At 33.0% G+C, this 20,318-nt stretch overlaps 1 protein-coding gene across 1 annotated transcript in view; it reads right to left on the bottom strand.

Annotated features, from left to right (window-relative positions):
- The window catches only part of larp (La related protein), a 321,561-nt gene that overhangs the window by 270,512 nt on the left and 30,731 nt on the right, over positions 1–20,318 (bottom strand). The window contains exons 2-3 of the mRNA XM_090396411.1: positions 9,413–9,480; positions 3,307–3,366 (exon numbers count right to left, since the gene is read on the bottom strand). Of these exons, the coding sequence (XP_090252537.1) occupies positions 3,307–3,366; positions 9,413–9,480 (128 nt within the window). The remainder of the gene's footprint in view (positions 1–3,306; positions 3,367–9,412; positions 9,481–20,318) is intronic.

Raw genomic sequence — 20,318 nt, 5'->3', positions numbered from 1 at the left:
TGTTGCAGGATCGATGCCAGTTGAATAGGATAGATTGTGGAGGTGATACAGAGCAGATGTTAGTTCTGGGGGCACAATTTTTTAACACAATAAGTGGGATACAGTCAGGACCAGATGGTAGTCTTCTACCAGAATTTCTTTCTGGTAGAAGACTACAAGTGACACAGAGAGCAGTTCTTGGTGGAGTGAAGAGAACTTTGCCCAAGTCATCAATGCAGGAACTGGAAGAGAAGAGTGATGCCAGTAAGTCGCCTTGTCTTTTGTCAACTACAGTGCCATTTGGATGTAAAAGTGGTGGAAACATGGATGGACAACCAATACACCTGATGTCATTGGCAAAGGACTAAGGATTGACTACATTTGGGGAGGAGGTGAGCTGGCAGCATTTGGCAATTTCAGAGTCTGATTTGGATTTGGCAATGATTGTTTTAAAGCTATTGCAAGGTGCAGTATAGGCTGAGTGAGCATCTGTTGTTTTGGTCTTAAGCCATTCGTGGTACGCAGTTTTTTTTGTTTGTTTGTTTTTTTTATTGCATTGGCACACTTTTTTGAGAACCATAAATTGGTAGCTGTGAATTTGGAGTGGAATAAAGGTCTTCATTTCTGTAAGAATGATTTCTGTTATTCAGTCTGAGCAGGTGTTTGGGCTAGAAGAACTGAAGCAGTGTTTGGACCATGGGAAAGAGGAATAAAAATCATCCCATTTAGTGCCAAAGGACACAAGGCTGAGAACTAGCAGGTGAAGATTGTTCTGTGGCAAAAGAGACTTGTATGAGATTGTGATCTGAGTTACCAAGAAGAGAACTGAGATCCACTATACTTGGAAATGGGGGAGGGGGTCTTGTTAGGAAGAGATCAAGTATACTGGCAAATTGGACTAGCTGTCAGGTATTTTGTAGGCCATTGCTAATAGCAGACACCTCGGCATCCCTGCCTGCTTGATGTGAAACTGGACAAGGGAAGCTAATGTGAGTTGTGGACGTTGAAGTCACCAAGAAGGATGAACTCACTATTAGGGTATTTTGGCTGTAGAAAGTCAAGCTTTAGGGTGAGATAATTGAAAGGGTCAGAGTGGTTAATGGAGTTTGGAGAATGATAGAGAGAGCATGTGTAAAGTGCAGGTTGGTTTGGTAGGGAAATGTAGAAGGTGGGGAGAGGACAAGGGAGCATTCATGGAAGTTAAGAAAATGGTGAGAGCAAAGAATTTACAACAGCTCTCACCATTAACATTGAGAAGCCTGCTTAAAAATGTAACCTCTTGGTACCCTGAATTAATAAATAAAACCTAAAAGCCTTTTAGCTTCCCCCTTCCCCTCTTCCAGATATATGGTATACCTAAAATTCATCCAATAGTAGATATACTAGTCTCCTCTTCCCTTCAGCTAGCCAAACAGTTAGCTAAATCTTTACTCCCTTATCTCTCTCTCTCTCTCTCTACTGGCCATACTTCCATCTTTTATTAAAAATTCCACCCACTTCAAATATTTAACCCAAATTTTAGTTTTAAGGTAGGAATGATAAAGATTAGTTTTGACATCATTTCATTATTCACTTTCTGACACCTTGACTTTACTTTAAAATGTATGCACTCTCAACATTGCTGTTCTCTTCAGTTTTGCCATCCATACCAGTTGGAGCATTCCAAAAAAAAATACTCCTGATGCTGCTGTTATCAAAGCTTCTATCTGGCTAAGAAACCATAACATGTTCTCCATCTGGCCACATGGCTACAACAGACACTCTTTATTGTTCCACCTCAACAATTAGTATAAAACAGAAAACAATAGTGTGTCATTCTAGACACTACTAGCATGACCTCTCAATGACACTTTCTTTCTTTCTCAGTTTAAAGAAAACATAAACAAAATAGATTCATACAAACTAGGGATACAACAAATATTCTGCTTCAGCCCAAATCATAAAATTTGGTTTGCTGTTTTAAGGATACTTGTGACATAAGACTGAATGATATATGCACGTAAACACAAGAAAGATATTTAATTAACCAAATATTTCGGTCTGGAAATAGCAGACCATCCTCAGTGGTATTACAAGAACAGTTTTAAAAAATACAAGCTAGAATACTAACAATAGACAATTTTCAAGCAGAAAAGGAATTAAATTAAAAAACAGCAAAGCGCATGCTTAGACTGAAATCCCTCTACATATACAGTCATATGTTCATGGCTTAAAACTAATGGGCTGAAATTAAAACTAATTAAATTGAATTAAAATATAACAGCTACATTTATTTAATACAATTGAGGATAAATTTCCCAAAAATTTTGAAATAGTGAGACAGTCATTTCGATTAAGATTAGATAGAAGTAAGGCTTCAGAGCTTTCTATATAAAACATGAATGCTTATATATAGATCTATGTAGCAGCTTAGCGTTATTACTTTCTAAATGACTGTCTCACTATTCCAAAAGTTTGGGAAAGTGTTATCCTCAATTGCATTGAATAAATATAGCTGTTATATTTTAATTTAATTACTTCTAATTTCAGCCCATTAGTTTAAAGCCATGAACATGCAACAGTATATGTAGAGGGATTCCAATCTAAGCATGCACACTACTGTTACTTAATTCCTATTGTTGCTTGAAAATTGTACTGATGCGGTCTTTTGATACATAAGACGAAATATTTACACAATAATAAAGTTATTTACTGTGGCATATGTGTTACTTAATAGTTGTTTTCATATTATAGATGTGATAGCATGTCTTGAACACTGAAAATATATCTGCTGGTCAGTATCATCTAGCTGACTATGCCTTGAACACCTTGCACAGAATCCAACTGGAAAAAACCTGCTATGCTTCATTGAATAAATACAATTTTTTTTTTTTTTTTTTTTTTTTTTTGAATCAACAAAACCAATCAAATCGAAATAAATATATTTGTGTGAACCTTCCCAAGGTTTGGGATACAGTAATGCTTAGAACTCCTGATCAGCAGCCAAGATTATAGTCAAACATCTTCCATTTACTGTTCGTGTGTGTGTGTGTGTGTGTGTGTGTGTGTGTGCATGCGTGCATGAGCACAATCATAATTTTTATGTTATATTCCAGATGATATCTCTGTAACAGAGATGAAATACTGGAATTATTACACCTGCATTTAATTATATGTATTCTTTTCTTTTCTTTCCAAAAGATTAGCTTAAACTAGCATCTAAGCCTAAATGCCCATTTACATTATTATACTTGGTTTGGAGGTATAAAGACTATAAGTATAGATATGGTTGAATTATCTTAAATTTATTTAACTGATATTTACTAAAACACAATTTATAGTACTTACCTCATTCATATGTACTTCCCCTAATGTTGGCCAATCACTCATATCTGCAAACTCGTTAGACTATAAGAGATATACAATACAATATTAAAAGCTAAATACCATTATATATAGAACATACAAAATTAATTACTGTTTAAATTTAAATTCCATCTAAAGTAAAATAACTAAATTTTCCACATTAGCTTTACATCAGAAATTTAAGAGAACAGGAAAAAAACAAATATAAGGTATGAAACATACTTAATACATCCTTAAAACTAATAAACAAATTTTTCTAGATTATGATCCAAGACAAAAATGTTAAGTTTTTTCTTCTATCACTCCCACAAACCAATGATGTGTGGGCAAAGTGGTGTAGTTCAACATCATTATAGTTTGTTCTGATTTGTTGATATTGGCAAGTAGGTACCTATCCTAATTAACTTGTTTTTCAAGAAAAGAAGAGAGGTGCAAAGGAAATGATTATTGTTTGGAATTATGTCAGAATCAAGAATATGAGGCTGGCATATTATGCCTATAAGTTGTGTATGCGCACATTCTTCTGGCCAGTTTATCTGTTCATGGGATTAAAGATACTGCTACATGAGGCCAGCTAACATTCTTATAAAGGTCCTTCACATACTCAACCAGCATTTCCCAAACTTTCAGTACCCATGTACCCTTTTAAAATTTTAGTAACATTTACATACTCTGTCTCTGGTAAAGGCAATTTGGGAGAAGTTATTATAATTCTTGTTTAAATGGAATATTATAAGTTTTTTTTTTTAAACATTTCCTTGTAATCAATAACAAACATGAAATATTTTTTTAAAATATTAGATACACATATCGAATAGTCTTACATACAATGAGATGAAAAAAATTGTGGGTAGAAGTTAGTTTGGTGGAATCCAGTTCTATATTTGATTTTTTTAAAAATAAAAAAAAAAATTACTGAAGAGCTCTGACTGCCTAGTTCAGAACTATTTGAATTTTTTACTTTTGATGCAAACAGTTCAAATAACAAGGAAGGAAATTACAATCATGCCATCAGGTAAATGCAGTCTTAACAGAGGTCAGTGAACACATTGTTTAAAAATTAATTTAGATTTTTCTATTGAAAAATTAATTATGAAAGACCTGCACTTCTGTATGACAATAGTGACAAAAATATTTTTTTAAAAATCAGTAAGTATTTGAATTCAATGCAGCTTGAACTCTAGATAATATGCTTTTAGAAAAGTTTAAAGTTTTGTATGTGAACATGCAAGGGGGTGGGGGTTACCATAGTTGGTATTCCCCTGACAGATGTTGCATGGAGTAATTTTTTTGAATATGCTAATGTAGCTGCTTTAATAGGAATATTGATATATCTCTTGAATGTAGTTTCTTTATGGATTTTGCCATATATATCATCCTATTGGACTCCACTTCACACACCCAATAGTCCCACACTTATTGTAGTTCATTAACAGTATTGATTCACAACACAGAATAATAAGAATATAATTAATATTTACTGACTTATTAGCTGATATTTCTCTGATACATCTTTCTCCCTGTAGCCAATTTCTACACAGAACACCACTTAGAAAACCTAGCTTTGAATACAGCCATTCTGAAACCAGTGGTTGGGCTATACATGATGTGTTTGCTATTTGACAGTTAGTCCAGATACATTATTAATGCATTTAAATAGCCAACACCCTAAAATTCACTTCACAATGGAACAGAAAGATAATGACTGTTGGCCATTCCTAGATACACCTAGCATACAGCTTCCTGATGGTTCATTATCTTTTTTGTTTATAGAAAACCCACATATACAGCTAAACATTTGCACAAACAACCACACCATCATCCAGCTCAACAATATGGTAACATAAAAACACTAACTCATAGAGCCAGAACTATCTGTTCCAATGACAATGCTCATACCACTGAACTCAATCACTTTAAGATCAGATTAATATTGGTTTTCTCTCTCACCATGGTAAAACTGTTCTTGTACTTTGAAGATGCTGCATATAATAACAGCAAAACATCAGCTAATAAGTATTAATTATTTTTATTATTCTGTATTGCAAATCAATACCATTAAATAAACTAGCATGTTCTGCAACACATAAGCCTTTCTACTAATCTCAAACTCAATGTTCTTCCAATACATAACTGACTTAGCAAATAATTTAAATCATTATATTACGACTTCGTTATCCCAAGTGTGAGAGGAAAATAATTTCTTAAGCAGTTTTTTTTTTAATCGAAAATTTCACTGCACCTTCATTACTTCTGGCACAATTGCAAACCTCTACAAATAACATATCTGACCAGCCTTATATCATCCAATTCCTGATGCATAACATCATTATTGACTTCGTATGACAATCTTCCTTCAAATTAATCTGTTATCTGTCAGAACTCTAATATCAGATCTTATGTGTGTCTTTCTAAGGCCTTAGGATGCAGGTTATTTTAAAGACACTTATGTCATTAAGATTAACTAATTATCTCTGCCTTATGGCTTTTCTTTATATATATATATATATATATATATATATATATATATATATATATATATATATATATATATGCCTTTTCTTTATATATATATATATATATATATATATATATATATATATATGCCTTTTCTTTATATATATATATATATATATATATATATATATGCCTTTTCTTTATATATATATATATATATATATATATATATATATATATATGCCTTTTCTTTATATATATATATATATATATATATATATATATATATATGCCTTTTCTTTATATATATATATATATATATATATATATATATGCCTTTTCTTTATATATATATAAGGGTAATATTGTTCTAAATTGGTTTCCATTATTCCTTCTCTTTACCTTAAAAAAGTAACTATTAATTTTAAAAAATGAGAAGCTGTATGTATACCTACTTAAATTCTAACTTCAGACCTTATATGGAAATAAAAGGAGTTAGCTGATTTTTTTTTTTTTTTTTTTTTTTTTCATTAGATGCCTGGGATTTTAAATAAAAAAAAAAAAAAAAATCAAAATGGAACGATCTGTGCTGATAGCACTGCCTGGTAAAACAGACTTAACAGCTTAAGGGAAGCAGGAATAATCCTTATTTTCTTTGATTGGTTCTCAAAACTTGGTAAACTTATGTAGGATAAGGGATGGTATATTGTCCTTTAGTGAAGTGTAGAAAAGGCACTTTTTTTTTTTTTTTTTTTGTAATAGTGCAGATAGTGATATGAAAACCTTTTAATGATAATTTCATCCATGTTTGAGAACCTAAGGCACACTAGTGACTAGTACCATAGTTGAACTCAGATAATCCAAAAATTCCCAAATACAGTAATATGCGGTCTTACAATACATGACAATTCTCTCATACAATGCATTTAAATTATGACCAATTTCCATTTATGCAATGCTGCATTCACTCATGACAGTTTTAGCAACACAGCCATCCTGTAAATGAACCAGTGCGAGTTCCTTTAGGACATCACTGCTTGCCTGCAGTTTTGTGCTTGGGTGTTACACTATGAATTATACGCTGCTTATATTATTTTGTTTTTAATAATGGCAGATAAAATTCAAGGCAAAGGCACTTTTGTTGCCACTGAAAAAAAGGCAAGTAAACCCATTACATTCTAAGATTAAAATTATTAAATTTAGTGAGGGTGTACTGAACAATGAAAATGGCCACAAGCTAAACATACCACACACTAGTGTTGTTACAGTTCTTTAACAACACTAGTGTGAGGTATGTTTAGCTTGTGTTGTTACAGTTGTTTAAGAAGTTTAATGAAATGAAAAGTTCTACACTAGTTAATACGAGTGTCTAGAAAGAAAGTAACGTATTTTTTTTTTTTTTTTTTTTATCATCATCACAATTGGCAGTGCTGATGAACCGACAATATGTTAGAGTGATTCCTGCTCTTTCCATCGGTAATAAAAGTAACTGTTCATTTACAGATATTAAGAGAATTTCTTTTTTTTAGACTCAGTATGTCTTATGATTACTCTGTGGCTACTTGCACAGCAAATCACAGCAACTGTAATTTCATATGAAACAGTGTAGTTACTTTTGTGGAGTACATCTTTAATATAAATTCATAAAAAAAAAAATTTTTTTTTTTTTTTAACCCAACCACCTATTTAGGAAATAAACACTCAGAGTTATATGTGCTGCAAATCTCATTTTTTCAGTCTCACGGATTCTGAAAAAGTCTCATTCTTGTTGCACAGATTCACTAAATTAAATCTGAGTGATTTCAGGCACTGAGTAGTTCAGTCATGTATGAAAGTGTGTGCACAAACACAACATCTGAATAGGATGAACAACTATATTTATTGAGGTAATTATCAACACTTGGTATGAAAAATACTTTTATTTCAATTAACAGCATTCTTTTGTTCTACCTATGCTATGAGGTTTCTTCAATTCACATGAAAACACAAGGAAATAAGTAAATAATATTAACTTAAAGCCATATATTTCAGCCTGAATATTATAGGTTATCATCAGTGGCAACAATAGTTAATTACAAGGTAGAATATGAACAACGGATTAATTTGAAACAGTGAGGGCTGTATGATGTTATAAAACAATGCAAAAGTATAACTGAGGAAACATTGCATTAATAATTATTTATTAGCAAATTTTTAAAAAAATTTAATGATGTGTGATTAAAATAAGAATCTCCCATATCTTAGATAGCGAGAGGCAGTAGTTCCAATGGTAAAGTAAAGCTTCACTGAGCACTTCTTTAAATAAGCATTCGAATTTATAATGATACAGATGAAATATGCATGTTTCGAACCACTGGATGTTGCAGTCCATATCTATTACATGCTGTGCCAAGCCACATTTCTCAGATTCAGTTTATTGAAAGCCTACTTTCACTGGATACTACATTCAATCTGCTCACCATTTATCAAAACTTTAGTACAACATGCTCACACTATGTTCTGTCTCAAGAACTCTTAAGCATCACAACAATATATGAAACTCAGTGGTCTTTTCTGAGATCATAGCTCAAATAACAAGGAAACAATATGTAGAGCCTTATCACATACATTTCTGCATCTCATAAACAATTTTCAGAATTCTTAAATATAATTTAGTGGCTACTTTTCTTCCTATCAACAAATTATCATGGTTTCTTTCAAAGATAAATGCTCTGATCTGGCATTTACCAAGTTCCTTATGATTGTCGTTCTTACTTTGGACAAACTGGATGCTCAGTGGAAAAGAGAATACAAGACCATCACTCTTATATCAGCAAAGGAAATCTGGCTTGGCATAACAAGGAATAGTAGAGAACATAATATCCTATAGTCTGAAACATGCTTACTTCATCTGTGTCACTATAAATTTTAATGTTTATTTAAAGAAAGCATGCAGTCTTACTTCACTGACTGAAGTTAAATTGGAATGACCTGTTTTTCACTATCTAAGATATGGAAGAGTCTTATTCTAATCATACATTTTTTTTTTTTTTATATACAGCCAGTTATAACTAACAATACGTTTCCTCAGTTATACCTTTGTGTTGTTTTATTTATAAAATCACGCAGCTCTCAGTGTTTCAAAACAATCCATTGTTCATGTTCTGCCATGTAATTAATTAATATTGTTACTGATGACCTGTAATGCTCAAGAGGAAATATATGGCTCTAAATATTATTTACTTCCATTCTTGTGTTTTCATATGAATTGAAGAAATAGCAGTCATTTGTAGGGAGGACAATGTTCCCCATCTCTCAGAAAATCTAAAAAAAATAATGTTTAATAAAAATCTAAAATGTTTCAAAAACGTTATTTCAAGTTAAGAAAAACTACATGAACAAACCATGATTACAAATGATGCGAGATAACATAGTCCAGTGATGGATCTCTCTGATAAAACAAAGAGAGATCCATCACTGGAATATGATGATGGATCTCTCTGAAAAAAACAAAGGTTAGCATGACCATACCTCAGAACTGCAATGTGAGCAAACAACTGGCTTCTGTAAGATCATTGTTTAACTACAAATCAATTACTTTTGCACTAAAATTCAGTCTTCATAAAATGACTAATAACTAATTAGGTCTTACCTTTGGGGGTCTTCTCTTCTCTTTTATATGTACAGATGGTCTATTAGCAGGCATGGTAACTTCGTTCACTATAAGATTAAAATAATCTTAAAAATAAATTCATAAAGCTTAGTTTTTACATTAATTATAACAATTTACTTCTTAATAAACAATACTTTATTTAATATTTCAAAATAAAGACTGAGTACCACTTATCACTAATAGTTCTCAATGTCACAGTCATTTTAAATATGATAAAAAAACAATTTCCTCTTCTTAATATAATCATGAACACTACTGCTGTATTTGCCCTGTAAATGATTATTTGTGGCCAGAACAAATAATCAGAACAAGTTTCTAAATATTTTTTATATAGAGCTTATGGTCATATAGTAGCTATTCCATATGGTCTACTTAAAAGTAGACCATATGGAATAGCTGCTATATATAAAAGAAGTGCTACATTAATTTGGTTGTTCTTGAATTTCTATGCAAATTATTTCAAATAAGGCTATGATGTGCCAAATCAAAGTTTAAAAAAAAAAAAAAAAACATTAAAATGGAACTGTATATAAATGTTTAAAAATACAATACATAATGCTATAATGTAAAAGACAACATAATATAAATTTTCTAATAAAAATAAAACATAATCTTGTGTATAAAGTGATTTCTTGTGGTAATTTAAACATGTTATAATATCTAGCGAAACAGGTGCTGTCAAGATCAGTAAATTTGAAACTGCAGGAATATAACAATGCTATGTACATACATGGATAAGTTATGATAAAACCATACAATAATAAAATATAATAAATATAAAAGCATATGACAATGTGTAAGTGCTTAAGAGGCAAATAGAACACTATACAGAGCAACACTGTTCACATTTAAGTTATAAGTCAGCAGTTAGAATTAAAGGAAGTACAGGAAGACAGGGGTGTATACTATCTCGACTCTTATTACCTGTATAGATCACAGTATGAAAGAAAGTGACATTAAACCTACTATCAGAACCAGATATCAAACTTAACTCATTGCTTTATGTAGACGATGTATTCTTAAAAATATCATGCACAAGTCTCCGAGATTCTTGAACTAAAATGAATACCAGCTATAACAAATCTGGTATAAAAATCAGCAATAAAAACACAACAATTATGAAAATGGGCACAAACACAGAAACCTTCAATGGCATTCTCAATGAAGAACCCATAGACAGCAACGGAATCCACTAGACCAATTTTAAATCAGATTATTCGATTCTGAGTTTTAAAGAGATACAAGTAAAAGACAGAGAGAGAGATATTTTACCTCAATAGTTTTAAAAAAAAAATTGCATGGTGGAATATGGGGGAAGGTGAACGATATTTCATGAATTACAAGCAGAGCAATATTGTTTATTGTGCTGTCTAGAGCTTGTAGCAAACTCTTTAATAAACAAAACAGGGGGGGGGGGGGTAACTAGTGTGTGTGTGTCATGTTTTCCAACATAGACAAAAAATGCTTATTTACATGGGATGATCTGACAGAATATTATTTTTGGTGCATATCCCAAAGATAGCTGTGCATCTTTGGGATCAAAAAGTAGCATCAAAACTTCATTCTATTGTAAGCAGCAACTTCTATGTAGGTGACTTTGCAACCTTGTTATTCTTGCAATATGAGAGTAATAGACATTTGTAGCAAGCCAGGGACCATTGATATTACTCCTCAAGAAGAGCTCAGTTTTGTGAGGGATTACTATGACTGGCATTCCCAAGTGATGTTGCATGAAAGCTGCTCTAAATTTTGCTGGGAGGATGTTTTAACATCTCCTGAAAGGGTTTCTTTTTTGTGTTTTTTTTTTCTTTCCCAAGATTCTGATAATCTGCCAACACTTTTGGATAAACTGGACATTTCCCAAATGGTCATTTACCTGTGGAATGAATAACAAGGAAAGATGGAATATCTACAGGGTTTTTTTTTTTTTTGGTTTATTTTTGCTGTCACTTGAAGGGCAAAATTGTATCTGTACTGAGTTGGAATTTGAATTCCTGATAAACTTAAGAATACAAAACAGATTCTCAAAAGGAGAAAGAACTCAGTGCCAGAGCCCCTCACCCATAGAACCTCATATGGATACCCACTATCCAGCAAGTAATGACTCCTCTTAGAAACCTAATGCCAAGGCTATCATAGTAGACCTTGAATCCTGTGACAGACCATGAGGAAGGTGACATACTGCAGCATGAGTGACATTTTTAGGCAAAACCCACTAGCCATCAGATCCTGGCTTGGCTAAAGCAATGTGAGACTGCTAGGATGCACTGGATCCCAGAAGATAGTGATGTGGAAAACAGGACAGAGGAGTAAAAAATAAATGAAAAGATTAGACATACATGAACAATGAAAACAGCCAGTTCCACCATCAGGAGGTTATCCTCCAACACAAACATGTGCCTAACATACACAGATGGGTTTAATTGATTTGTGATGTTATAGTGTAAGGGAAGCAAAGGTCATAATGTGCCATGACCAGGGCGGAAAAAGAAATACGAGGCCCCTACACATTTCCTAAAGTTCAGTAATAATAATAATAAGATACTCATCGATGTTAATTCCATAAAAGTGAGTAACTCATAGCTTAGCACCGAAATAAGACAAAGTTTAATAGCAGTTTTTGTTTAACCGAGTTTCTTGTAACCGGAGTTTGAAAATGACAATCGACAAAACTAAATTAAGCTTTTCAACGTATAGCATTTTCATAAAATACTTTGCATCAAGTTATATTAGGGTTACGTAATATTTTAACCGGCCCATGTCGAGCACTGAAAATTTGTTTGGTTTCTCTATTTTAAAAAATAAGAGAATGGGGTCACCTAAAGAGCAGGGACATTGCAGCTGGCGGGTTCACCGTTACCTTAAAATGGCCCTGGCCATGACACAGGTTACAGAGGTATAAAGGGTATTAATAAATAAATAATAAGGACATAAATTAGTAAATAACATAAAATCTATGTACAAAGTATCTGTATATTAAAGATATTAATAAATAGTTATAAGATAAATGAGTAAATAAAATGTATGTACAAGGTTTAGTACCTATAATGCTGTATCTACATAAATAGATTTATAATCAAATGTGCTTGAATAAATTAATTCCTTGTAAAAATTTTAAAAAGTCATGCAATTTGTCCGAGTCTGATAGCATCTGTTTGAGTGCTCAGCCAGATAAGCAAAAATATCGTTCCTATCTAGTGTGAAGAGCAGACACTCCACAAGAATATGACTAATGGTGAGATTGGTGTAGCATTTCTCACACACTGGTGGGTCATCAGCCCTCATTAAATAAGAATGAGGAAGATGACTGTAACCTATGCAGAACAACTTCCTCTCTTCTATTCCTACTTTGACTAGACTGCCAATGCTTAATCTCATGCAATTTGTCTGTCAGTGTTTCCTGTTAGAAGTATTGCTAATGGGGAATTAACTTCGATTTTATAAATTGTGTGTAGTCAATATATGGGATGTCAAGTATTATGACAAAAAAAAAAAAAAAAAATATCAACTGATCCAGCAGCTGCATCTACAATGTCATTTCCCTTAATACCAATATGGCCAGGAATCCTACACAACAGAACATCAAATTTAAGAGCCTTTATTTTGTACAAAAGTTGTAACACGTCACCAAGCATTGGATGTGGACTATACATCGGAGAGGAGATAGCCTATGAAGAACTCAAAGAGACTGTATAAATTACACACTTTTGGTAGGAGTTTTCTTTTATATGTACAAGTGCAAGCTGAATGATATGCAATGCTGCTATATAATTACTGCAATCAAGTGGGATCTGGTTGGAGATAGTAATTTAGGAAACAGCAGCACAGTCGACAGAGATCTCTGATACTTGAACCATCAGTATGGATGTGGAAAAAATCACAGTGCTCTGCATGCATTAAACAACTGAAAGTAGACAAACAATGGTGTATGATTTCTGTAGTTGACAAAGTGAGAGGTTGCAGGATAGGGTGCAAGTCTGCCATGGAGGAATGCTATTTTATTTGGTATAGGTAATGTTGTCAACATTCATGCCAATAGCTTCCATAGCCTCTTTAACATACATGCCAAAAGGATGAATGGCAATTTGACGTGTATGATATAGGACCTCCAAATGTAGAGAAAAGAGACTAGCCTATGTAGAATGATCTGGAAAGTACTTTACTTTTAGGCATAATTAAGAGACAAATTACTCTGGATTTAGAGAAAGATTGGAAGTTTTTTCCCACCTGGTTAGACTATAATAAATTTAGTTTAATCCTTTATCCAAGTGTAAGCAAACAAAGTTTGTGCCTGAAGTATATTCAGGACTGAGGCAACTCGTGGTTAAGGTGGACCAAGCTCTCATCACTACTTGTCTTAGTATCTCCCATAATGCAAAGCACATCTCCTTGAGGACATGTATAATGCTAGGCATTAAGGGAAGGGCCACTACCCAGACTGATTTCAACCTTTATTGAAGTTTCGTCAGTGGCAGCCAGACCCAGAGGTGGTGATACTAAAGTGGAATCAATGGAGAGATCATAGTTACCTATATGATTTGCTTACACTTGGATAAAGGATTAAACTAAATTTATTATAGTCTAACCAAGTAGGAAAAAAACTTCCAACATCTTTCTCTAAATCCAGAGTAATTTAATAATAAGGAGAGACACCTTTTGGCAACTCATATAGGTTCTATTATGTTGCCATGTTATTTATTCGTTTCTGGTTTTAAATTTACAATGTATTTTTAATCTTTATTTTATTTTACAGTTCAGTTTTAATTCTCTTATAATTTATTCTTATAGAGTGTTCAGTTTTATAATTTTATACTTATCAACAATCATCTCAGTTTACGTTCCAAGTAAATTTTAAGGTTAACAAGAACAAAATACTCCAGGTCTATCCCAAGGTATGTCTGAATATATATAATTTATATTAGAATATTGTTATTCACTAAATCACAGGAAAAAAAAAAACAGTGCTTTCGTATTAGGGACTCCTTAAGAAAATAAGCCTTGCAATGTTATATTGATTTGTATTTAGCGGATACGTGAAAAATTTTTTCAGAAAGATAGAATCTAAATCTCAGATATAAAGAAATGTTTTCAGCAACCTTGGGGCAAAGTTACTAGTAGTAAATACTGCTCGATTTCTGCTCAGAATATGGACTAGCCTTTACCAACACTAAGTTCCAACATCAAGATATTAAATTCACACAGTGAAAATACACAAGAAACATGAGTCTGAATTATATTGCTTTGATAGTTATATCTTCTGACTGGTTAAGATACAAGTGGATAGCAGAGATAAGAAATGAATGTCATTCATACACGTGGATAGGCTTATGTGTTCGTCAGACATGTTGTAATAGGTTTCACGGTATGATAAGAACACAGATGGTTAAGAAAATAACTATTTATTAACTTAAAAGCTAATATTTTGCTGGTAAGATGCTGGATATAATACCAGCGAAATATTAGCTTTTAAGTTAATAAATAGTTATTTTCTTAACCATCTGTGTTCTTATCATACCGTAGACCTATTACAACATGAATGTCATTCAGTTTTGTACAGATTAAAAAGTAGTATCACATTGAAAATATATATATAAATGTTTAAAAAGAATCAAAATCAAGCTGCTTTCAGAGATGAATTGTACACTCATATTAGCAAAAATGCAAAAGCATTTACAAACAAGAACCAAACCTTACATATAAAATGGCAATATCCCCACAGTAGCAGAAAATATCCAGATAGATGCAAACATTTCCATAATGGAGGCAGAAAGGTCATAATCTGAAATATTTGAGTAGATAATATCCATCCAGAAATGCCCAGAATATGAAGTAATAAAAGTTTTGCACTGCATAATTCAGAAGTCAAATTACAGATAACTAGACTACTACTCTTGCACTTATCTATAAAAAGGAGAAAACAATGCGAGAATTACAGAAAAATTACTTTGAGTTCGAGGTAAGATTTATGCAAGCATACTTTAGAAGAGAAACTTCAGGAAGAAAGTTTGATTCACTAGATCCAGAGCAAACAAGGATTATCAGGACCAACTTTAACTTTAAAATAGTGATTTGGTTTCATGGCAATCTAATTAATGCTATGACAGAGGTGAAACCCTATCAAGAAAGCCAGCTATATTTCTGTATATCTCAGTATTCTCTGGCGTCTATATTTAGTGTCTATATTGTGAAAAGAAAAACCAAAATTTAAGACTGGAAATCCTGCACCTCCATATGAGACTAGTTAATTCACTGTCAGCCAAAAAGGCTTTATAAAGGTTCATTGATGAGATTTAACCTAGGTATTTTCAAAGGGCATTGTTGCCAAATGACAAAGCTCTCATTTTACAGTTTGAGATATTACTTAATAATGCAAAATTATTAAGTAAGAAATTAACTGCATTATATCTTATGTCCAAATGTCTCAAAAATTTTAAATATCTCAACACTGAAAAATTCTAGTTTTAAAAATTGAGCTATTTCTAACTGCCAACACAATGATGTAAATTAAAATATATTCTAGCTGAAATTTAGACTCCTACTTGCTTTGAGATAATTATTACTATTTAGAAATCTAATGTTAGATTTCTATTTGCTACCAAAGCAAACTCAACCAAAATACTGTTTAATTTGAGAAAGTTGAAGTTTTATACACACTAATGAGAGATACCGGCTTAGGCTACCTTTAGCACAACGTACTTTTGGTATAAATGAATGAGCAATCCCTAAGAGAGACCAACAGAGTACTGCCCTTCATTTTATTTTATGTGTATGCTAACTACATGATCACTTCATGTCTATCTGAACCCTTTTTGGTAGCGAGATAAAAGCTGAAGTTGGCAAAAGCGATCAAATGTTCTACTGCACCTCCTTCAAAAACATATCTTCGGATTATTATCACGTGGTGTACAACAGTATATTTAATAAACTAAGAGCTAAAAGGGACACTTTTTAGCTCTTGCTTAATTCCAAGTGTACACAACCAAAACAAGTTTTTATATATGAGGAAACTTCATCAACATCACCATTATCAAATTTCTGACATGTACCCTCAAGGGGTGTACATGATATTATGATAGTACAAGGGTGGTCTGAAAAGTTCTCGGCCTAACAATGAAAAACTGAATTTATAATTTCAAAATTATTTGTTAACGTAATCTCCCTTAAGACTAATACATTTATTCCAGCGATGCTCCAGCGCCATTATCTGGTCCCTGTAGTGGTTCTCAGTAAGATCTGCAAAATACCCCTCTACAGCTGCTATCACCTTTTGATTTGAAGAAAAACGCTGACAAGCGAGAAAGAGTTTTAGTTTTGGGAAGAGATAGAAGTCAGAGGGAGCCAAATCTGGGGAATAGGGTGGATGTTCCAACAATTCATAGTGCAAATCCCTTAATTTTCCTATTGCCAAAACACCTTTGTGGGCAGGTACATTGTCTTGATGAAAGATGATTTTTTTTCTTCTGCAAACCAGATCTTTTCTCATGAATTTTTTCATCTAGTCTGATTAAAAGATCAGAATAATATTCCCTGGTTATTGTTTTACTCATTTCAAGATAATAAACAAAATGCCTTTAGCATCCCAAAACATCAATGAGAAGACTTTGGTGCTGAACAGCTGGCTTCTGTCCACTATTTTGATTGCTGTTTGGATTCTGGTGTGTAATGGTGAATCTAAGTCTCATCCATAGTAATAAATCGATGCACAAAATCAGTATTATTCTTCTTAAAATGCTCCAAGCACTGTTTAGACTTTCATGCGAGTGTGGCACCCATCTTGCACAAAGCGTTTTCATTGACAATTCTTCATGCAAAATATATCCGACACATTCTTTTGAAATGCATAGTCTCAACAATTTCACGCACTTTTACTCACCGTCATCCAATACCATATCATGCACTTGATCAATGATTGCTGGTGTTGTTACACTTTTTGGACGTCCTTCATGTGGATCACTTTCAAGGCTGGTACGGCCACACTTAAACTCGGCAGCCCATTTCTTAATTGTCAAAAATGAAGGAAAAGAGTGCCCATAAACTTTATGGACTTCGGATGAATTTCTTTTAGCATTAAACCTTCTTTTGCATAGAATTTTATAACTGCTGTTACTCAATTTTATCCATTTCAAGGGATACAGACAACACTTTTGCTTCAGACAGCTGTATAAAACAAACTACTTGATAGAATGACTTGCAATTTCACATGGATGCTTATGACAGATGTACCAACTTAGAAAAAACATCTAGCCGAGTGTTGTTATCTATGGTCAAGGCCGAGAACTTTTCAGAAAACCCTGTTATTATATGTAGAACTTACATCATTACTAACTTCCTATCAACAATTTTCCTCCAAATCTATCTGTTATCTGTCAAATCTCCAACATTTTATCAGATCTCATATTTCTGTCTTCTAAGGCACTTTTTACTGTATCAATCCACCATGGTCTTCTTCTGGATCTTTTTCTTGCCAACCTTTCAGAGAACACTTGTTTTCTAATCTTTCCTCTCCCATTCTGTTTAAGTGACCATACTACCTGAGATTAGCTCTGCTAAAACATTCCTGGATGCTAACAATGTCAAGTTCTTTCCTAATATCCTCATTGTTAATGATATTGTCACTGAAGCCATCTGTTCATATCCTTAATCATACTCAGAATTGTGGTTTCGTCTTTAGTCAAGTGCTTTATTTCTAATCCAGCTGTCAGATTCATAAGTTAAAATTGGTTTGAACACCGTCTTAATTACAGCTATTTCCATATTTAATTTATTCGTGAACAGCTATTTCCATATTTCATTTACCATATTCACTAAAAATTATGCCTGAAGTATATGAAATGTTTTACTTGTTCTATAGGTTCTCCATTCACAATGCAGTTGATATTTTCAATGTTCATGTCAATTTTCATTGTCTTTGTCTTGTTATTGCTGATTTTCATATCAAATTTATTACAAGTTATTCAATTTAGTCAGGGAATCTTGTAGAGTTGTAATGGATTTACTTAAAGTAAAACATCATATGCATAAAGTAAAAAGCTAAAATTAATATCAAAATCTCCAATTTTGATATCATGTTTAATACCACTTTCCTTCATAATGTGATCCATATAGTTAATGAATAACAGAGGGGATAACATACATCCTTGTCTGAGGCCAGATTGAATATCAAACCATCTTCCTTCAATTCTAACTGCTGATTTACAACTCAAATAAAGACTTAAGTATTGCTAGATATAATGCCCCATTGACACCATTTAACTGTAACATTTTGAATTAGCTTTTTTCTTGGCACCTTGTCATATGCAGGTCTACGAAACTTAAACACAGATCTGTTATATTCCAATGATTTTTCAACTATTTGTTGTAAAGTGAAAATCGGATCCAGACAGCTGCTGTTTGGCCTGAATCCAGCTTGCTCTTCACCAAGCTTCCCCTCCACATTCTTTCTCAAGTATACTTGCATAAACTTTACCAGGAACACTCAGTAGTGAAATACATCTGTAATTCTCACATTCAGTTTAATTTCCCCTTTTTGTATATGGGTACTATAAGAGCTCTACTCCAATCATTTGGGATTAGTCCCTCTGTTCAGGCCTTCTGAACCATGCAGTGCAGTGCAGCCACTGCAAAACTTTTATACCTCTATACTTTCAGGATTTTTCTACTTCAAGTATGGTTATGTATTTGTGATTGCATGTCTGTTGAGTTTTTTTTTTTTTTTTTTTTTAACCACTGCGCTGTCACTGCTTGTTTCATTTAGCAATTTTTCAAAGTAATTACTCCATACATAAAGGATATCTTTTTTTCCATTCCATCTCTAATACCGTTTACAGCACTCTTTACTCCATTTCTGAGCTTTTTCAACAGCCTCCAGAATATTTTGCCACCATCCTGAAATTTATTTTCCATGTTCTTGCCAAAGTCTTCGCATGACTTTTGTTTTGCTAGTTTTCCACAGCATTTAGCTTTCTTACATTTGTCTCTGTATTCTCTAAGAGCACAAGCTGACTTATTTGCCAGGAACTTTCAATATGCTATCTTCCTTTCCTTCACTACCTCTATAAATTCCTGTGTCCACCATGCAGTTCTGATCTTTCTATCCTTGCAGAAAACCTCACCACATGCCTCTCTGGCTGAATCAATCAATGTTTCTTCAGGGTTTGCCACTGAGTTTCCAAGGTTGGGTTTCTGTTCTCAAACTCTTTCATTTTTTCTTGAATAATGTTTGTGTATCTTAGTCTACAGTTCACATCTGAGAGCTAATCAACTTTTATTCGCTTTAAAACTTTCTTACATGTTCTTCTTTTCAATATGAAATTCAATTTTATCCTGCTCAAGACTAAACAGTGTTCACTTCCAATTTGAAATCCTCTGTACACCCTAGCGTCCTGTACCAGTGAGAAGACATCACTATCAACAATAACATAATCAATGAGACTTTTCTTACTCCTTGCATCTTCTCTCCATGTGAATTTGTGCACATTATGTTGGAACATTGTGTTAGTAATAACCAGTCCATGTCCTGAGCAGAAATCCAACAGGTATTTGCCATTATTATTAGCTTTGCTCTTTTCTTCAAACTTTCCCAAAATATTTTCATATGTCTGACAATCATTTCCTACTCTGCTATTTAGATCCCTAACAAGGACCAACTTTTCCTTTTTCAATGTATCAGTTGCTTTCTCTAAAGCCTCTAAAATTTCCTTCACTTCTACCTTAGTAGAACCTTCTGTAGGATCATAGGCACAAATAAGTCTCATTGTCCAGTTCCCCATTCTCATATTTGCCCACATTACTCTACTTGAGACTGACTGTCATTCAAGAATTGTATTTATTGCTTAGAAAGATCTCAGCAGTTTTTGTCTTATATTTTGTTTCGGTCACTCCTATT

The sequence above is a fragment of the Typopeltis vanoorti genome, chromosome 8, assembly GCF_054136105.1.
Source record: "Typopeltis vanoorti isolate ZY-2024b chromosome 8, IOZ_Tvanoo_1.0, whole genome shotgun sequence".
NCBI lineage: Eukaryota > Metazoa > Arthropoda > Arachnida > Uropygi > Thelyphonidae > Typopeltis > Typopeltis vanoorti.
This window is presented reverse-complemented; position numbering and strand designations above follow the sequence as displayed.